General features: G+C 41.6%; 1 protein-coding gene and 1 pseudogene across 1 annotated transcript in view; one reads left to right on the top strand and one right to left on the bottom strand.

Moving 5' to 3' along the window:
• The window catches only part of LOC146796679 (uncharacterized), a 482,771-nt gene that overhangs the window by 78,244 nt on the left and 387,369 nt on the right, over positions 1–17,158 (bottom strand). Inside the window, exon 109 of the mRNA XM_085631367.1 lies at positions 8,985–9,075. Coding sequence (XP_085487493.1) covers positions 8,985–9,075 — 91 coding nt within the window. The remainder of the gene's footprint in view (positions 1–8,984; positions 9,076–17,158) is intronic.
• Positions 7,886–8,077, top strand: LOC146796680 (cytochrome c oxidase subunit 7C, mitochondrial pseudogene; annotated as a pseudogene).

The following is a 17,158-nucleotide window of genomic DNA, read 5'->3' as shown; positions in this document are numbered from 1 at the left end:
ATACATTGCTGAATATTTGTGGCATTTACTTGGCCCGTCTCAGTTTAATGCCACACTTGGGACAGTTTGGTAGCATAAATATGTATATTTCTGCCAAATTAGGAAACCTGGATCACACATTGCAATGTCCTGTATAATTTGATTTGTATTCTATAGTACATGTAGGAGCACTTTCATGATTCTTTGACCAACAATGTTCCTTTGACACATATCATGAATCAAGAAGGATATATCTTGAGTCACACAAGAGATACTTTGAGACAAATTCAGCGACAATTTCTAGTGAAAATTGTGGTAGTAACATGGCTCATGTCTTTTCATGAAACATTTAGGACATATCTAATGGAATGCTTGCATGCTGTTTGTTTTCTCTCAGTTGTGTAACCCATGGAAAGGTAATTTTATGGCACAATAAAATTAAATGAATTGCCCACATAGGTCTTTTTCACTGCAGTGCTACTGTTACTTTCATATTTCATGTGGATACAATATCTTTAATCTTTTAATGATTGTGATGGATTTTGGGTCCATTTATCTTTTCATACATGATCCCACAATTCCGTACTCTGCAAGCAAGAATGTCGAATACTGCCTATTCGTATCTTCAACAATGTGACCTTGGGTTAGGGAGATAGAGGAAGAAAGAGACTTCCTTTCTCATATCTACCATCTCCTTCAGGTAGTCTGGTGTGAACTACTACTGCATCCTATAAGAAATAATGTACAATAATGGTATCTGCACTATAATTAAACATGTACGTTCTAAGTTAATATTATAGCTGTATACCACAAGCGTAAAGTTAGTTCTCATCAAATGATCAGCATCAGGAGTAGTTATATCGCTAAGAGATAGTAATAATTGTGGGTAACTTCACCAAGCAGTGGTCAATTCTTGAACATAATCCAAAAAGAAAATTACAACTCTTCTTCAAGTTTAACTTTCAGTACTAAAGGTGTGGTCAATAGCTAAGTTCCAGTAAACTATCAGAAGATTGATACTTGTTAAGTGCACAGTTACAACTAAGCACAGCAATAACCAAACACATTTAACTTTCCCTAACACTTACTTTTTCCAAACAACATTTGCCAGTTGTCAAGAATTGTTTCTAGAATCATCATGATAGCTGTAAAATAAAATAGTTTCTAACTTCCTCATTCAAACTGCTGCTTCTATGCTTGTTTTTCTCAAATAAACTACTCTTCCTTGCTACATTTTGGATGACAGAAATATCTGTTTACTCATCTCCAATTGATCCAAAACTCCTGCAGCCACCTTTCCATTTCTTTTGACTATTGTTCTTGTGTTTCTCTCTATCACACTTAGCTTCGTTGGCAACCACTTAGATTTCAGTTCAGGTTCGGATATCTTTGTATAGTTTTTAAGTGCCTATATTCACTTACTTCACTTTAGATATGTTCTTTGATTTCTCTTTACACCCAACTTGGGTCCTTTATTCAGGCTCCCAATTTGTTCTCTCTGTTTGGTACCTCTGTGTATCTCTACAAGCTTTCGTTACTTCACACTCCTAGCTGCTTATCTTTGGAATAATTTCCTAATTTCTATGCACCTAACTCAGTGGCGTAGCTGGGTAGAGGTGGGGGGGGCGGTCTGCCCCGGGTGGCACTCTTTTGGGGGTGGCGGCGAGCACAAGGCATGTTTTCTTTTTTAAAATACATTTTATTCTCCCTTGTCATCATCTGTCGCCTGCCTCGCCCCCGCTCGTGGTAGTCTGTCACCTCCACCCCCCGCTCTTACCTGCACTGGTTGTCACTGGGCGGTAAACTCAGGGATTGCCTCGGGTGGCAAAAGCTATAGCTACGCCACTGACTCAACTCATTGCTGTTTTCAGGAAACTACTGAAGGAACATTTGCTTTCTGTAGTAGAGAGACGTTAACCTTATTATGCCTGTGTAGGTGTATGATTTTTGGTCATCTTATATTATACTGTTTGCTTATTCTTGCTTTCTAAAGTGCTTTGGATAACGGCACTATAATAAATCGATAATAAATAGTTAAATAAATAATGGCAAGGTACCACATGAGGACGGGAAACTCCAAAAGCCAGGAGAGATAACGTCTGTATGAGCCTCTAGGCTGGAGCCAGATTGACTAGCAGCGGGCTCCAGGCAATTTCCTTACACAAATTGTGCCTGACATGGCCCTTTCCGTGTGCACATTCACACTGGAGTACTATTCCTTTTCATCGCTGCTGGGAAATGTAGTGCGATTACCATGATGTAGTGGCTTTTTATTTTTCACACTCTTGCCATTATCACCATATATATATGAAAATCAACTGATCTGGGTAGAGTATCTCTGGTGAGTCTTCACATAGCAGTCAAATTTCATACTTTTGTATCTTTTCAGCTTTGACTTTTGATCCCAGAGAACTCTTTTTATGGACCAAAAGCTAAGGGATGACTACAATGAAAATGACTCTCACCCCTGTTGAACTGAGAGTGAAGAACATTCCTTTAACCTTCCAGTGGAGCAGGTGCTTAAAAAAGTATGTTTGCCAGAAGGCATGAGCCCTTTATTGAGAGTACAAAGACCAGCAAAGACAGATATTACAGAGGTATTTATTTTATTTCATTTATTTAGTGTTTTGTATAGCGCGAACAAGACCCAGAGTTGGGTATCAGAGCGCTTCACATTTCTATAACATTGTGATTTTAAACAGTAAGATTGAGACCTACAAACAGTTGCCAGGCATCTCAATAAATTTTAAACGAGGAAACATTTGTACATTCAAAATACAGTTAGAAAGAAAATAGGTTCTTAACCTATAAAACACTCGTACTTGAGTGTTCACAGTGGTGACATTTAGATGTAACTATCCTCAAAAGGATATCTCAGTGTGAAATTTGGACCAGAGGATTGGGCCTAGCTATAGAATGTAGAGCTTCATCCAGGAGTCTGATAACGGATGATGCACAGAGAATATCACTTAGCAGGATAGAGTAGGTTGAGTGAAGTCTGTTGGAACTTATAGAACAATGGTGTGTACGGGCTGCTGAGGATTAAGAGAGGAATTTGCTGATTAGAAAGAACTTAGCTTCCTTTTTGAATATTGAAGTAGACAAGATTTTCCTGATGCTCGGGGGGAGCAAGATCCATATTCCTGGTGAAGCTCCATGGAAAGCTCTATCATATGTTTTTTTTTACGGAAGAATGAAGGTTTCAGAACAAGATTACCGGATCTCCGAGAGAGTCTGCTTCTTCCAGAAATCAACATTTTCTGTACTAGGTACAATGGAGTTTTGTAGTGTATCGTTTTATGTGTGATACAGGCCTTCTTTAGTTGGATTCTTAATTCATATGGCAGCCAGTTGAGCGCTTTCAGATGTGGTGTGATGTGGTCACCTTTTCTAGAGCCTATTATGAGTCTTGCAGCTGCATTAAAACAAGCTTTTAGCAGGCTGTTGAGATCTTGGGTAGTCCTGATAAAGTTGTACATCCGTATTCAATTTTCGAGATGACTAATGTCTGAACTGCTGTTTTGAGGTCTGGTGATTCGATGAAAGATTTCATTTTTCCAAGATAGCTGAGGTGAAATCGGTCATTTTTAGCCATCGTGTTGATATGTGATTGCATATTTAGGTTCTTATCCAGAGTAATTCCTAGTGACTTGGTAGAGTCTACTAGGATTGGAGTACAGTTTAGTGCTTTGATCAACTTGGTCCAGTCCTTCATCACCGTGGAGTTTTTTGAGGGGGAGATTAAATGGAATTCGTTTTTTTGAGAGTTTAGCTTTAGGTGATTGTTTGTTAGCCATTGAACAGTCTACTTTAATGCTTGGTTCATCGTCTTAATTTCTTCTAGGGATGTAATCTTAATATACAGCTGCGTATCATCCACATACATGTGGAAGGAGATGTTCGCCTGCTGTAATATTTTAGTTAATGGTTCAACATAGAGATTAAATAGTGATGGGGATAGCGTTGAACCTTGTGGTACTCCTAATCAGTTAGGGGATGGTGGAGATAGATTTTGATTCACCAGAAATCTTTGTGTTCTATACTGTAAGATGGATTTAAACCATTCTAAGACAGTTCCCTTTGCTCCCATCCTGTTCTCTAGTCTCAAGTATTTTGCCATAGTTAACAGTGTCCAAAGCAGACGAGAGGTCAAGCAGCACAAGTAGACATGTTTCATTATGGTCTAATGCGAGTAGGGCGTGGTCCACTTTATGTAAAATTGCTGTTTTGGTGTTATGCCCGGGTCTGAATCCTGATTGGCAGAAGTCTAATAGCTTGAATTCCATAATGTGTTGGTTCAGTTGCTGTTGAACACATTTTTCCATTACTTTATCTAGCATGGGAATGTTGGTTATCGGTTGGGAATTGTTTGGGTCCGAAAGGGTCTTCTGTTGGTTTTTTTAGGATGGGGATGACTTGGCTGGTTTTTAGGCAATTCGGGATGGATCCTTGTGAAAGCGATGCATTGACGATCTTGGTCCAAATGGGGATGACAGTATGGTTGATGGACGACAAGCATTTTGAGAGGATCGTTGTAGTGGTTGTTCAGTTTTATAGTCGATAGGGTTTTGGTAATATCTCTGGGGTCATATAGTTATTTTTGGGCACTGACAGAGCTGGTTGGGTTGGACGATCGGCTGGAGAGTTTTTAGGGGTTGTTGGGTTGTCAGCGGCAGTCCTGAGCTCATTCTCTGGGGAAATGCTCTTAGCAATAAAGAAGGAAGAGAATTCTTCACTGCTTAAATGTGATTCTGATGTCAAGAGAGCGGATTTGGCGATTTTGTTTGATTGTTGTTTTAATGTTTTGAAGTTTCCTCGGTCTGTTTTTGGCATTGTCATGTTCCGATCTAAAGAAGTCTTTTTTTGATTTTAGAATACTTTTGTTGTAGGAGTTTCTGGACTTTCTTAGCAGTCCTAAGTAAGGGGATGAAGGATGTTGTCTCCATTGCCGTTCGGTTAGTCTCAGTTTACGTCTTTCCTCATTGAGAGATCTTTTGAACTAAGGGTTTTTGTCTTTGTCCGGTATTCTTTTAAGTTTTGGTGGGGCTATGGAGTCAATTAGTTTAGTTATTCTGGAGTTGTAGTGTTCCGTAAGTTCATTGACGTCAGCCATATTATTAGGATGAAGAAGTTCTTTCTCGCAACGAGCTGCTAGTATCTCCAACTTTAGGTTTTCAGTGTCACCAACCCATTTTCTGGGTTTGATTAATTGTGAGGTTGGTTTCTTTTTTGTTGGGGGTATTTGGAAAGTGATTAATATGGTGGTCTGACCAATCGCAGGGGTCGATCAAGATTGTTTTAACCATTTTTTCTTTGGAATTGATCCCGTCTAGTGTCGCACCTTTAGGGTGGGTTGGTAGGGTGCAGGCTTGGACTAAGGATTGGTCTGCTAAGAAACCTTTAACAGCATTGACCTGAGTGTCATAGGGGTCTTCCCAATTAATATTTAAGTCCCCTAGGAATATATCATTGGAGTAAGGAGCAGGGTTTGTTGTAATGATTTCCTTTAGTTGGTCAATGAACAAGGCGTTTTCATCTGGGGGATGGTAAAATATGTGTAGTTTGCGGAGTTGCTTATCTGTAGATATTAAAGAGAGCCCAAGGTATTCACATGATTTAAGAGGGTCAGAGTGAAGTATCGTGATAGAGATGTCAGATCGATGGATACAGGTAATGCCTCCGCCCATTTTGTTTGGTATGTCTAGTCCTACAATGTTGTAGTCTGGAGGAACAAAAAGGTCTAAACATGGAAAAGAAGATTCAGGAAGCCACGATTCCATGTGGATGGTTATGTCAACTTCTCGGCTTAGGAGGAGATCAGAGATGTCAGAGGAGTGTTTCACTACTGAGCGGCAGTTGAGTAGTAGGCAGGAGATTGGTTTCAGTGAGTTACCCAGGTTTATGCCATGTTTTCGGGGGTTAAAGTTACTCTTTTTAGGTTGTTAGGGTTAATTTTTATGTTATTCAGCTGTGTTGTTCTATTTGCATTGACTGGGACTGGTCGAATTATATGTTCATCCACAATGGGGTATGTCTGGGAAACAACTCGTAAGATAGCAATAGGGATTGCCTTTCAGAGTCTGTCAAGTATCTATGGCGTTTGCGTGTTTTGTATTGTTGATTGGACAGAGGCAGGGGCATAGTATTTAGCTTGCTGTGGGTTGAGAGTATTGATTTATGAAAATGGTTGATTTTTGAAAGATAACTTTCTGAGATGTGTAAAATATTCTTAAATTCTAAGATGGCATTTTGCAAGTTCAGATATATCCTGTCCGTTTGGGTTCTGAGTGTTTCTAGCTCTACTCGGGATGAGGGAGAGGGCTGGGGTAGAGTGCAAGGAGGTCTGGTGAAAGGTTTGCTAGATGGGTCGACATCCGTGTGAGTGGGGCTGGTAAAAGTTCCAGCTGCCATTTTTAGTTCCTTCAGGGGGGGTTAACCTGGGATTATTATAGAGCTTAAGTTTTAACCTTCGGTTGTCCTGAGCAGTATTAGCTGGATCCAAAAGGAAGGCGTTTTGTGTGATTGTAGTATTAGTGGTCAGTGACATGTGAGGTATAGCTGGGTGTCTAACTTTTTTTCTGTTTGCTTTCAGGAGCTTGTTACTGTGTGATCCATGTGGGATCAGCAGATGATTAAGGGGGGCAGAGCAGGACCTTGAGATGGGGCTTGGAGCAGTGAAGCTAATGGAAATGGGTGGTGATTTAGGATCTGAGTGTGGGGAGTTGGTGTCACTTGTTTTGGATATTCGAGTCGTAGGCTGCTGCGACTCCTGAGAGATTATAGATTCTATCATGTCAGAGTGACACTTGGGTTGAGTGTCAGTTAGTTAGGTATCGCCTTGATGGTGCGTCGGATAGAAGTTGTTGTACACAATATCTTTTAGCGTATAAAATAGTTGTTGAATATTTCAAGATCCTTATTTGCTGCTTGGATAAGAACCGTGCTATTTTTATAGGAAGTTATGTTCAGATTTGCTCTAAGATTTTGTGAGGGTGGTACCAGTATCTTGGTGCCATACAGAATGTTTTTCCTTTTCTGGATGTTTAGCCACTTAGTAAAGGTAGTGCGCCATTTTGCCATTTTTCTGGTGAAAAATATTAGGTCATTGATAATTATGCCATTTACTATGTTGAAGGAGGGGTCTAAGAACAGTGTATTTGGATTTTGTTTTAGCAGGATGTGTTTGAAGGTTTTGGTTGCATTTTTAGAGAGGTTAGAGTGGTAAAGATTAGTGTAGGATTTACTTCCTGTCTGCTTCATATTTACTCCTCTCATGTTTGTTGAAAAGAGATAAAATCCATAAATATTATGTCCTTAACTGCCTTAGAATCAAGATATCAGGAAGCAGAGTAATTAAATTGGTGTGGGTATTGGTGGGTAAATTGGTAGTGGAATTTAGGGAAGAAGACAGCTGCATACAGAGACCTGGAGAAATTCTTTAAAATTATCAGGTTGTGTCAGTTACATCCGATCAATTGGGAGTCATTCCAACATGGCTGCCTCTTTGTAGGCAGCAAACCAAGGAAGTCCTTTTTTTTAAGTAGAGGATCAATCTCTCCCACAGGAGCCTTGGAAAGACCCTGGCTTAAAAGCCAAAACTCCGTGGTCTCCTCTGCGCTCTCCATCTTTCAGCAACCCTTGGGAGGTTGTGCAGGTCAGTTTCCACGTTGTAATAGACTTTGAGGGTCAACAAGGACACTCTCTAATTTGAAACCTTTTGGACCCAAGTGCCACCATCTCATCAGAATTACCATTAGTTGCATCTGCTTCAATAATAAAAATAAGTTGCTCTTCATTCTTCCTCCAGCTCATTGAGAAAGTCGAGTGCGTGTAAGAGGAAGATAGTTTTGTATCAGGAAAAGAAGCAGCGGTTGGTAGAATATCTCTGTATGTTCCCGGCACTATCATGTTGGGACAGAGTGTCCGCAGGTTCGACACCTCCGTCATCCGCAGGTCCCACTATGAAGAAGGGCCCGGGAAGAACATTCAATTTTCTGTGGAAAACAAATGGAGACTTCTAGCGATGATGACAGTGTTCTTTGGAAGTTACTTTGTCTTTCCTTTTGTAATTGTCAGGCAACAACTGCTGAAGAATTGAAGAGATTTCTGGCGTGGAGTGTTGCAGAGAAGCCTGATGTAAGGCAGAATGGACCTAACATATATAAAAATAAAATACAATCAAGTTGCCACAATTTCTGATAAAAGGACAATATAAAAGACTCAAAACCTTAATCAATAAGAGGTCTAATGAAGATATTTCATCATCGTGTAGAAGTTAACTCCCACAATTCAGAAGATGGATTGATTTTGTATTGTAACCATTAGGATGCCTCTTTTCCATCCCATTTCAACCATTGCACAGGAAGCATTTTGGTATTGGAGTGTTCCGTAAGTTCAAATGTGGGATTCTATCCTACCAGCTCAAGGTCGTTCGACCTGAAGTCTGTCCTGAGGTTCTTTTCTTCTGCATGGCAGTGATGGCTACCCCCTAACTGCCCAGTCAATAAAAACAAGGCTCTTCGAAGAAGCATAAGAATCTCTCAAGTGGAAAGTGGAGCTACTGAATCGCTTAGTCTTTTGTGAAATGGCAAAACTCAATCCTACTCTCCTCCAAGAAAGTTTTGTGCTTCATATATCAGGGCAACTCCCACATATGACCTGAAAGTCATCTCTCCTCTTCACACCTGTTTTTCTGGAAGAATTTCCACTTATCAACAAGATCGATTCAACATTATATAATACATCATAGCACGTAAGGAACACATATTAGCATTTGTCTTAAGCCTCCCAATGGGTCTCCCAAGGGAATGCGGGCACAACGCATTTTTCTTTTTTGGAATAGAGTCCAATTACAAGTATTTTTCTGGATACTGCCGTATCCGAAGGAATGTGCTAGTTTCTGTGAATAAGATGGGGATGCATATGATGTAGAGATACGATGACAGGTAATAATAGTTTCATACCCAAGTGGTCTATATTACCTAGGGTTGGAAATGAAAACATACCTTTGGGATTTCTCGCAGTGTCTGACTCTGTAAAGCACCAGCAATCTTCCCCATTTTCTGCAGTTTACTGGCTGTCCATGTACTGGGGAGACTAAATGGGAGAAAAAAACCTAATTATTAATGGGTAAATTGCACAGTCAAAGAATTGTCGTAGCGCAATTTATAAAGACTAGTATCCAGAAAGCGGAACTCCCAAGTTTAAGAGAAAGCACATCACATTGCAGTCTTACAAAAATGTATGAGCCACAAGAACAATACAATTTTCTGAGAGCGTTGTATTAGTAATACATTTAAGTTTCAAATCTTAAAATATGGGGTCATTTGCTTATCTAACGAATCTAATATTCATGCACAAGTTGCTCTGCCAAAGTCTAAAAGCAGTAAGACTTTTTTCAGATATCTCCATGTATCTCCATGTGTACCCTCCCCCCCGCCCAGAACTACTTTAGATACCAGTCATTATTAAGAGCAAGATCGCTCCTGCTCTTTCTCTACTTAACAAATGCATTACCAAGCAGAACAACTTTATTCCCTGTCCTTTCCACAGTTGGGTTTTTGTCTACACTTATTTTCATCTGAGAACTTTCACAACAAGCCCTGTGCCTGGAAAAGATTTTTTTAAATCCCAAAGGAAAATATTCTCAACAATAGGAAAACATATTTTATAAAGATTTCTGATATGCGGGCAGAGAAATATCACAGAATAAGACATCTAGCATAGACAAAGTTTACTGTCTGTGCACAAACAAGACAATTCAGCTTGTAAGATATACCCAGGTTTACTGCACTAGATACGGAAAGATGGAACCATGAGAGTGACATATGTGCAGTCAGACAGGCACTGGCGGTACAACTTTGAAAACTGATTTCCTCACTTGCAGATCCCCTACCATCCTCTGCATACACACGTGTCTACGCCTTTTCCTCTTCAGCCTTAGAGTACCAGTAGAACCCCATCTCTCCTCTGACACTGTCATTATGAACTTCTCCAATAGAGAAATAACTACATTTAGCAGTGGCCTTGAGAACGTTGATGTTCTGACTTGGCATTTAGAAATATACCGCCTCCATTGATGTCATTGTTCCCAATGTGAATACCATAGAAAACAATATTAGTATCCCCTCTGCTCAAGGTTTGACTTTGGTGACTACAACTGTAGCTTGACACAGACATTACCCTTGGATTTGTCATTGACTTCAATATCAAAAAAACATTAGCAAAGCCAGTAGGCCTTGCCCATCAAACCTAATGGCTGTGACAAGGTTATTTCTCCTAGTTTGCAAATGTGCATGAAAATGCAGATGCAGTGGCTATTTTGAGATGAAAATCAAAGGTGATCACTGCATACCCCTATGCATGCACACAACCCTCTTTGAATGATTTTTCTCTGGCTTTAACCACAATTACAACAAGATGGTGTTAGAAAATGGTTGTTAGTTGAATAAAGATGATAGTGCCACTCAAATACACATGATCCTTGTCCTTGGCAGGGGAACCACAAAAGACACCAGGGGCACTAGGGTAACCTCTCCGCTCCCCCAACACTAAGTGGGGCAACCTCTTCCCTGAGCACTACACTAGCCATGCCCGGGTTAGGCCCACTAGTGCAGCTCTGACAGATGGCATCCCCTTACAGTGCCATACTGGTAGCACACATAGAACATGGGCCTTACGTAACCTGGGGCTTATTCCCATTAAAACCATCCTTCGTTTTGCTCAGGATTGGACTGGGAAAAATTCCCCTGGATACACTTTTGGGGGCATTTTGAGAACTCTTGGGTTTTCCTTGTCTCCCCCTCCTTCTTCTAGCAGTGATCCTGTCCACCCTTCTGGTAATCCTCCCAGGTACCTTCTTGTGGAACCTTGTGCAGAGCCAGAGGTCATCTTTGACTAGCTCTCTGGATATGCTGAGCGTGGAATCTACTAGGTGTTGGCACAGACCTGGAAAAACAACTGCTGAACATGTCCTCTTTCAAAAAAGAATTGCACAGCTTATTATAATTACTCACTTTATGCCCTTCACCCAACCATCCAGTGCCTTACTGAGTAATCCATGAAATCCACCCAGGACTGTGGTGAGACAGCTTCTGACTGTCTCCAAACTTCAACCTGTACTTTTCTGGGTTAAGACCATATTTCACAACCAGGGCTTCTTTCATCAGGGTATACATCATCTGGCCCTCTTTCCAAGGGGTAGCAGGGTTTCCCTCCCTGAATTAGAGGCTATGTTTCCACAGACTAGCTTCCCAATCATCCCCAAGGACTCTGTGCATTTCTCAGGCCATCTGGTAGGCCTCAAACCACTTGGCATTAAAATCAGTTGCAAACAATCTTGCTTTGTGGCTTTCCATACAAAGACAATCATCATGTCATGATATTTTCTATCTTTTGTGATATTTAGATGAATTTGCATTTACATGTTTCAGGTAAACCGTATAAATCCAGTTTTATAAGGCTCCACTCCCTACTTTACGGGGTGGAAACATGGAGGTCGACATCTAGGTGTAAATCTACAATCAGAAATTATGCCCAGCAAATAAAGTGTAGAGTTAAACTTAGGAGTTACATATAGGTGTAGTAGTAAGTATACGCATGGGAAAATATACAAGTATATAATTACTTTTAAAAAAAATAATATTTTTATTGGATTTTCATGTTATAGCACAGCAAGAATCAACTTTTTTATACATGGGAATAAGAAAAACACGCATCTGAGTTATACATGCAAATCATAAAGGTTACTACCATAGCACCAAAAATAAGAGAAAGGGAATAACAAAACATTACAGACTGTCCTTCCACCTTGAAATAGGCTCCCAGATACGCTTGCCAAGAATTCTCCCCTTCTTTCCCTTTCTTGCATAAATCCCTTTTTCGAGATTATACACAGAGAGTAGCCTAGCAAGCCACTGTTGCATAGTTGGAGGCACTTTATCTTACCACGCAGTTGCTATACACATTCGCAAAACCGACGTGGCCATAAATAAGTGCTGTAATGGGTAATCCTCGTGGTTGCCGTTTACCCCAAGAATAATCCAAGTCAGAGTAAAAGAAATTTTGATTCCTAAGGACCTATCCAGAAAGGCTTCGATAGCTTTATGTAGTGGCTGCAGCTGAGGACAGGTAGCGAAAATATGAATTATATCTGCCTCCAAGCTATCACACCGGGAACGGCTAATACCTACAGTTCCCCCCCACTGAGCTATCCTTGCAGGTGTATAGTACGAGGAATAAATTGTCTTATATTGCTGAGCCTGGAGCCCAGCAGAGCACAGCATGGTCCGTCCCAATTCAAGTGAATCTTGGAAGCATCTAGGATCTATTCCAAGTTTCTCTGCCCACTTACTGCCGTATTTTCCCAAATCCTCACCCTTAGTTGCAGAAAGCTCTAAATAGAACCTGTGGATAGTACAGTCTTCACCGCCCTCGATGACATCCAGCATCTTATTTCCGCTAAACCCAGCGGGACCTCCCTGTTTATTAATGAAGAAACTCCGAACTTGTAGGTATTTAAAAAAGCTCCTTTTATCAGTGCCATAAACAGCCTGTAACTCTGAAAATTGAAGAAATCCATTAATCCCCACCAGGTCACCCAATTTCTGGATTCCCTGCCTACCCCATTCAGCCATGACAGAATCTCAAAAAATTTCCCCTAGCAGGGATGGATTCGTAACCAAGCAGGTATATGCGATAAACCTACCAAGCCTGTATTTTTTGCAGAAGGACCCCCAAATTTTGTAGGCAGCAATCAATGTTTTAAATCTGGTTCTTTCGCAGTAGCTAGGGTCAGTGTATTTAAGAAAACAGTTCTCCGCTTCCTCACCGATGAGTATGGGGTACATATCAATAGACCCTGACTTAACCTTTGGGTCTGTCACTTCCCCGCCTAGTAAGCCACGCATGTACTGGAGGGAGGCTGCCCAATAATACATCTTAAAATCAGGAACAGCCCAACCCCCCCAGCCCTAGGAAGAGTCATAAAGCGGAGAGCCCTCCTGGTTTTACCATGCGCCCAGATAAATCTATTAGTTAGGTGCTCCAATGCCAAAAACCATTTAGCCTCAAATATCAAAGGCATTGCCCTAAATAAATAGAGGAACTTGGGCAAGATAATCATCTTAACCACGTTGGAGCGTCCCACTAAAGACAGGTGGAGATTCTGCATCCTGTCAAGGTCCTTTTTAGCTTTGGATATTATAGGTTCGATATTCCTATCAACAATTTTATCAAAATCTGCCGAGATACTAATACCTAAATATACGGCGGAGTCAATTACTCATACATCATTACATACTGCGCCCTTATTCTTAATTATCTGGGTCTTAGTCCCATTTAGCGCATAGCCTGAAGCCTGACCAAATATCTGAGCTTCTAATTCAACCTCTACGATAGCACTAGCGGGGAAAGGGGTCACTATAGCAACATCGTCTGCGTATGCTAAAGTTTTAAAGTCTTGACCTTGAACTTTTACTGGGAGAATCTTATCGTTTGCCGCCAGCTTACGAATCAGTGGGTCGATATTTAGTGCGAATAAGAGTGGCGAGCATGGGCACCCTTGGCGAGTTCCACGCTTAAGCTGAAGGGACGCAGTATAACCTCTATTGATTCTAAGTCGGGCTGTAGGAGCACTATAAAGAGCCTGAACTGCTCTGATAAATCCTTCACTGATGCCCACCCACCTCAAAACCATCCAAAGATAGTTCCAGGAGACCCTATCGTATGCTTTTTCTGCAGCCAGTAACATAACAGCCATAGGGTCTCCTGGAACTTCCATTGTGTCAAAGAGGGTGATGACTTTACGGACATGCTGTGTTGTGCCCCTCCCTGGGATGAACCCATGTTGAGTAGGACTAACCAAATATCCTATAATTCTGCAAAGTCTTAAGGCCACTGTCTTAGAAAAAAAACTTGCATCTGAATTCATGAGAGTAATAGGTCTATAAGACCCTGGTTCTAAGGGTGTATTACCCTTTTTCAGTATTACCACAATATCTGACCCTGCCCAGGAACTTGGTATAGAATTTCAAGTCTGGGCCTGTAGTATCGTATCTACTAAATCTTGATGGATAGCCTCATAAAAAACCTTATAGAATTCAATGGGGATCTGGTCAGGGCCTGCAGCTTTACACGGAGGAAGGCTGTTTAATGCTACAGCTATCTCATCAGGAATCAAAGGTACTTTGAGTTCCTCCCTTTCCTTCTCGGAAAGCAGAGGAGCAGAAATATTCCTGAAATACCCTTGAATGACTGCCGGATCCCTTGGGTGGTCCTCACTGTACAACTCAGCATAAAACTGCCTGAAAACCTCACAGATCTCGTCAGGGTCAGTTTCTGTGGCCCCTTTACCGTCCGAGATCTCGTTGACCTCACCCGAGGCCGCCTTCTGCCTTGTGCGAACCGTCAGGGTATGCCCCACACGCTAACTCAGTTCATGACATTGCTCCTTTTTTATTAAATAACTAGTAGCCGCCTTGCTAGGAATACCCTCAACTGCTTCCGCCTTTGTGCAAATAACTTTAAGGAGTGCTTGATCCAGGGGAGCCCTGGATAGAACTGCTGAATTCAATTCCTCCTCTGCATCAGTAACTGCCTTAACGAGTGCTTTTAATCTTAACTCCTCTTGTTACTGCCTATATAGGCTAAAACTCAGCATCTCCCCACGTATGCCTGCCTTAAAAGCATCCCAGGTCACCCCAGAAGAAGCACTTCCTCTATTAATCTCCCAATATGTTGCAATCCAATCCTTCATATATCTAATATAATTTTCATCCTTAAGCAATCCTCTTTCAAAAGTCCATATCTGCTCCCGCCTACCTGCCCTTGTAAATTTTAGTGTTAATACTAACGTATTATGATCAGAGATAATTCGAGGCAGTTTCTCAATCTGGACTCTTGACATCAGGGAGCTAGAAATAAAGAAATAATCCAGCCTAACAAAGACCTTGTGCGGGCTGTATAATAATTGCTACCGGTGCCTAGAGGATTTAATCGTACCCACACATCAGTTAGAGAATTGGGCCGGGCCAAGTTGACTACTGCGCGACATGTTCTTTTTTTACGACCGAAATAACTATGTCCTACCTCCGTACCCAGCCCATCAAGCCCGTTTATATTGAAATCCCCGCATAGTATGACCGGTTCAGGCCATAAGGCTAATTCTAAATCCAAATAGTCAAAAATATCTGGGTCATCCTCAGTAGACCCGTACACTGATCCTATAGTAAATACTTCACCATTAATTATACATTAAAAAAAAAACCATCTACCCCATTGATCTTCGGCCTTTCTTTTAACTATGACATCATTCTTTTTTGACAATATGGCGACCCCTCTGGTCTAGACCACCTGTTTTGTATGAGCTAGTAAAAAAAAAACAATTGTTCCAACAAATAGCCCCTTGTCCCCTCTACATGCGTCTCCTGCACACAAACAAAATCTAATCGCATTGATCTCAGAATACCAGCAGCTTGCTGTCTTTTTAGGTGATCATTGAGCCCACAGATATTTACAGAAGCAATCCGCAGACTCATTAAAACACATCAAAAGCCTGTCCCATCCATTTAACCGGATAATCAAGATCCAAGTTCTTCTTCGCTCGTCCTGCATTCCTTCTTCCCCAACCCTTGTTATACCTTGGGTGTCCAACCCCCACCTCAGATGCTGTGCTGTGCTATACTGTATAGGACCTATGTGTGACAGCTTCCACTATTTTCACCATTTATGTCCCTTGATGACACCTTAATTTCAGATACCCAGGAAAAAGAAAAAAAAAAAGGAAAAAAGAAACGAAATAAACCACAGGGGCACCAACAGTACAAGACCCCTGGCTAGACCTTATTCTCGGCAAAAGGCCCCCACCCTCATCCACGCTTCTGTTCCTTCAACTCAGCCAAATATTGTTGAGCCTTGACCTCGGAAAAAAACATTCTGACTTGTCCTTTGGTAATCACTTTGGGCCTTGCAGGATACAAAAGGTAAGCCTCACAGCCAAGGCCTTAAAAAGGGGCAATCAATTGCCTTAACCTCCATCTTCTTTCAACAGTCACGTGACAGAAGTCAGGTCGGGTAAAGAATGTAGTACCAACAAAAGAACGCCTAGATTCAGGCTTTGCCTTATCCATAACTTCTTGCCTCAAAAGGTAATTGCCAACATAGACAAGAATTGCCCTAGGTCTTTCAAGTTGAGATGTCCCATGACTTTTCCTCTGAACCAGTTGAAACCGGTGTGTACGCTGCGCCTCATTCTCCCATTTCCAAGCACTCAACTCGGAAAAGGCGCCATTCAATAAATTAATGACGAACAACCTAACTTCCTGCCCTTCTGCCCCTTCAGCCACCCCGAGCAACCTTATATTATTCCATCTCTGGCGGTTCTCAAAATCCTCCAATTTCCACTGGACATCCTCGACCGCTTTTTCTTGTGCTTGTTTGCAAGTCTGCAATTTGCTAACATCATCTTTCAATCTTCCTGTTCTCTCCTCCACGTGGGCAACTCTGTCTGCCATGTCCTCCTATAACTTGTTCATCTTCCTCAGAGAACTCTGTATCTTTTTAGTAGCCTGCTTGGCTCTCCGGCTCTCTGTCCTAGCTTCTCCCTGCATTCGCTTCAGGGTAGTGTAGAGGAGATCAAGTGACGGAGCCTGAGGCGGACTGCTTGTGTTGTTCTGCCCCGCCTGGATATTTACGCCACTTTCATCTTGGTATAGCTGGGATGTGGCTGAATAGTCCCACAGGAGCTTCCTGGCAGTCCCAGTGTTTGATTTTGGACTTTGATTTAACCCTCTTTTTCTGATGAGTGGCCCTATGATGTGCCGGGGCTTTCTGGACCGATGAGCTCTCTGCCGAGTCAGAATCACTAGACAAACTTCCCTCATTTGAGAGCAAAGATTCTGAATCATCATTCAGAGAAAAGAAGCACTCGCCGTCAGCCGAACCAGTAGCCCCCTTGACCTGTAACCTGTGTGACTGTCTAAAGTTTCCAGAGTCCGTGGGTACAGAGGAGGCTGCTGTGGGGATCGAATCCTGACTACTCGCAAAACCCCCCGAGAAGGCTTTTTCTGCTTCAGTCCTACTTCGAGGAGTTTCCCCCTCAACACCCCCAGTTTTGTTAATGGCGCTGAGGTCGGGTTTTCTTACCCCGGTATTCAGCATGGTGAGCAAAAAAACGATGGAT

Source organism: Triturus cristatus, chromosome 10 (assembly GCF_964204655.1).
Source record: "Triturus cristatus chromosome 10, aTriCri1.1, whole genome shotgun sequence".
Classification (NCBI taxonomy): Eukaryota; Metazoa; Chordata; class Amphibia; order Caudata; family Salamandridae; genus Triturus; species Triturus cristatus.
This window is presented reverse-complemented; position numbering and strand designations above follow the sequence as displayed.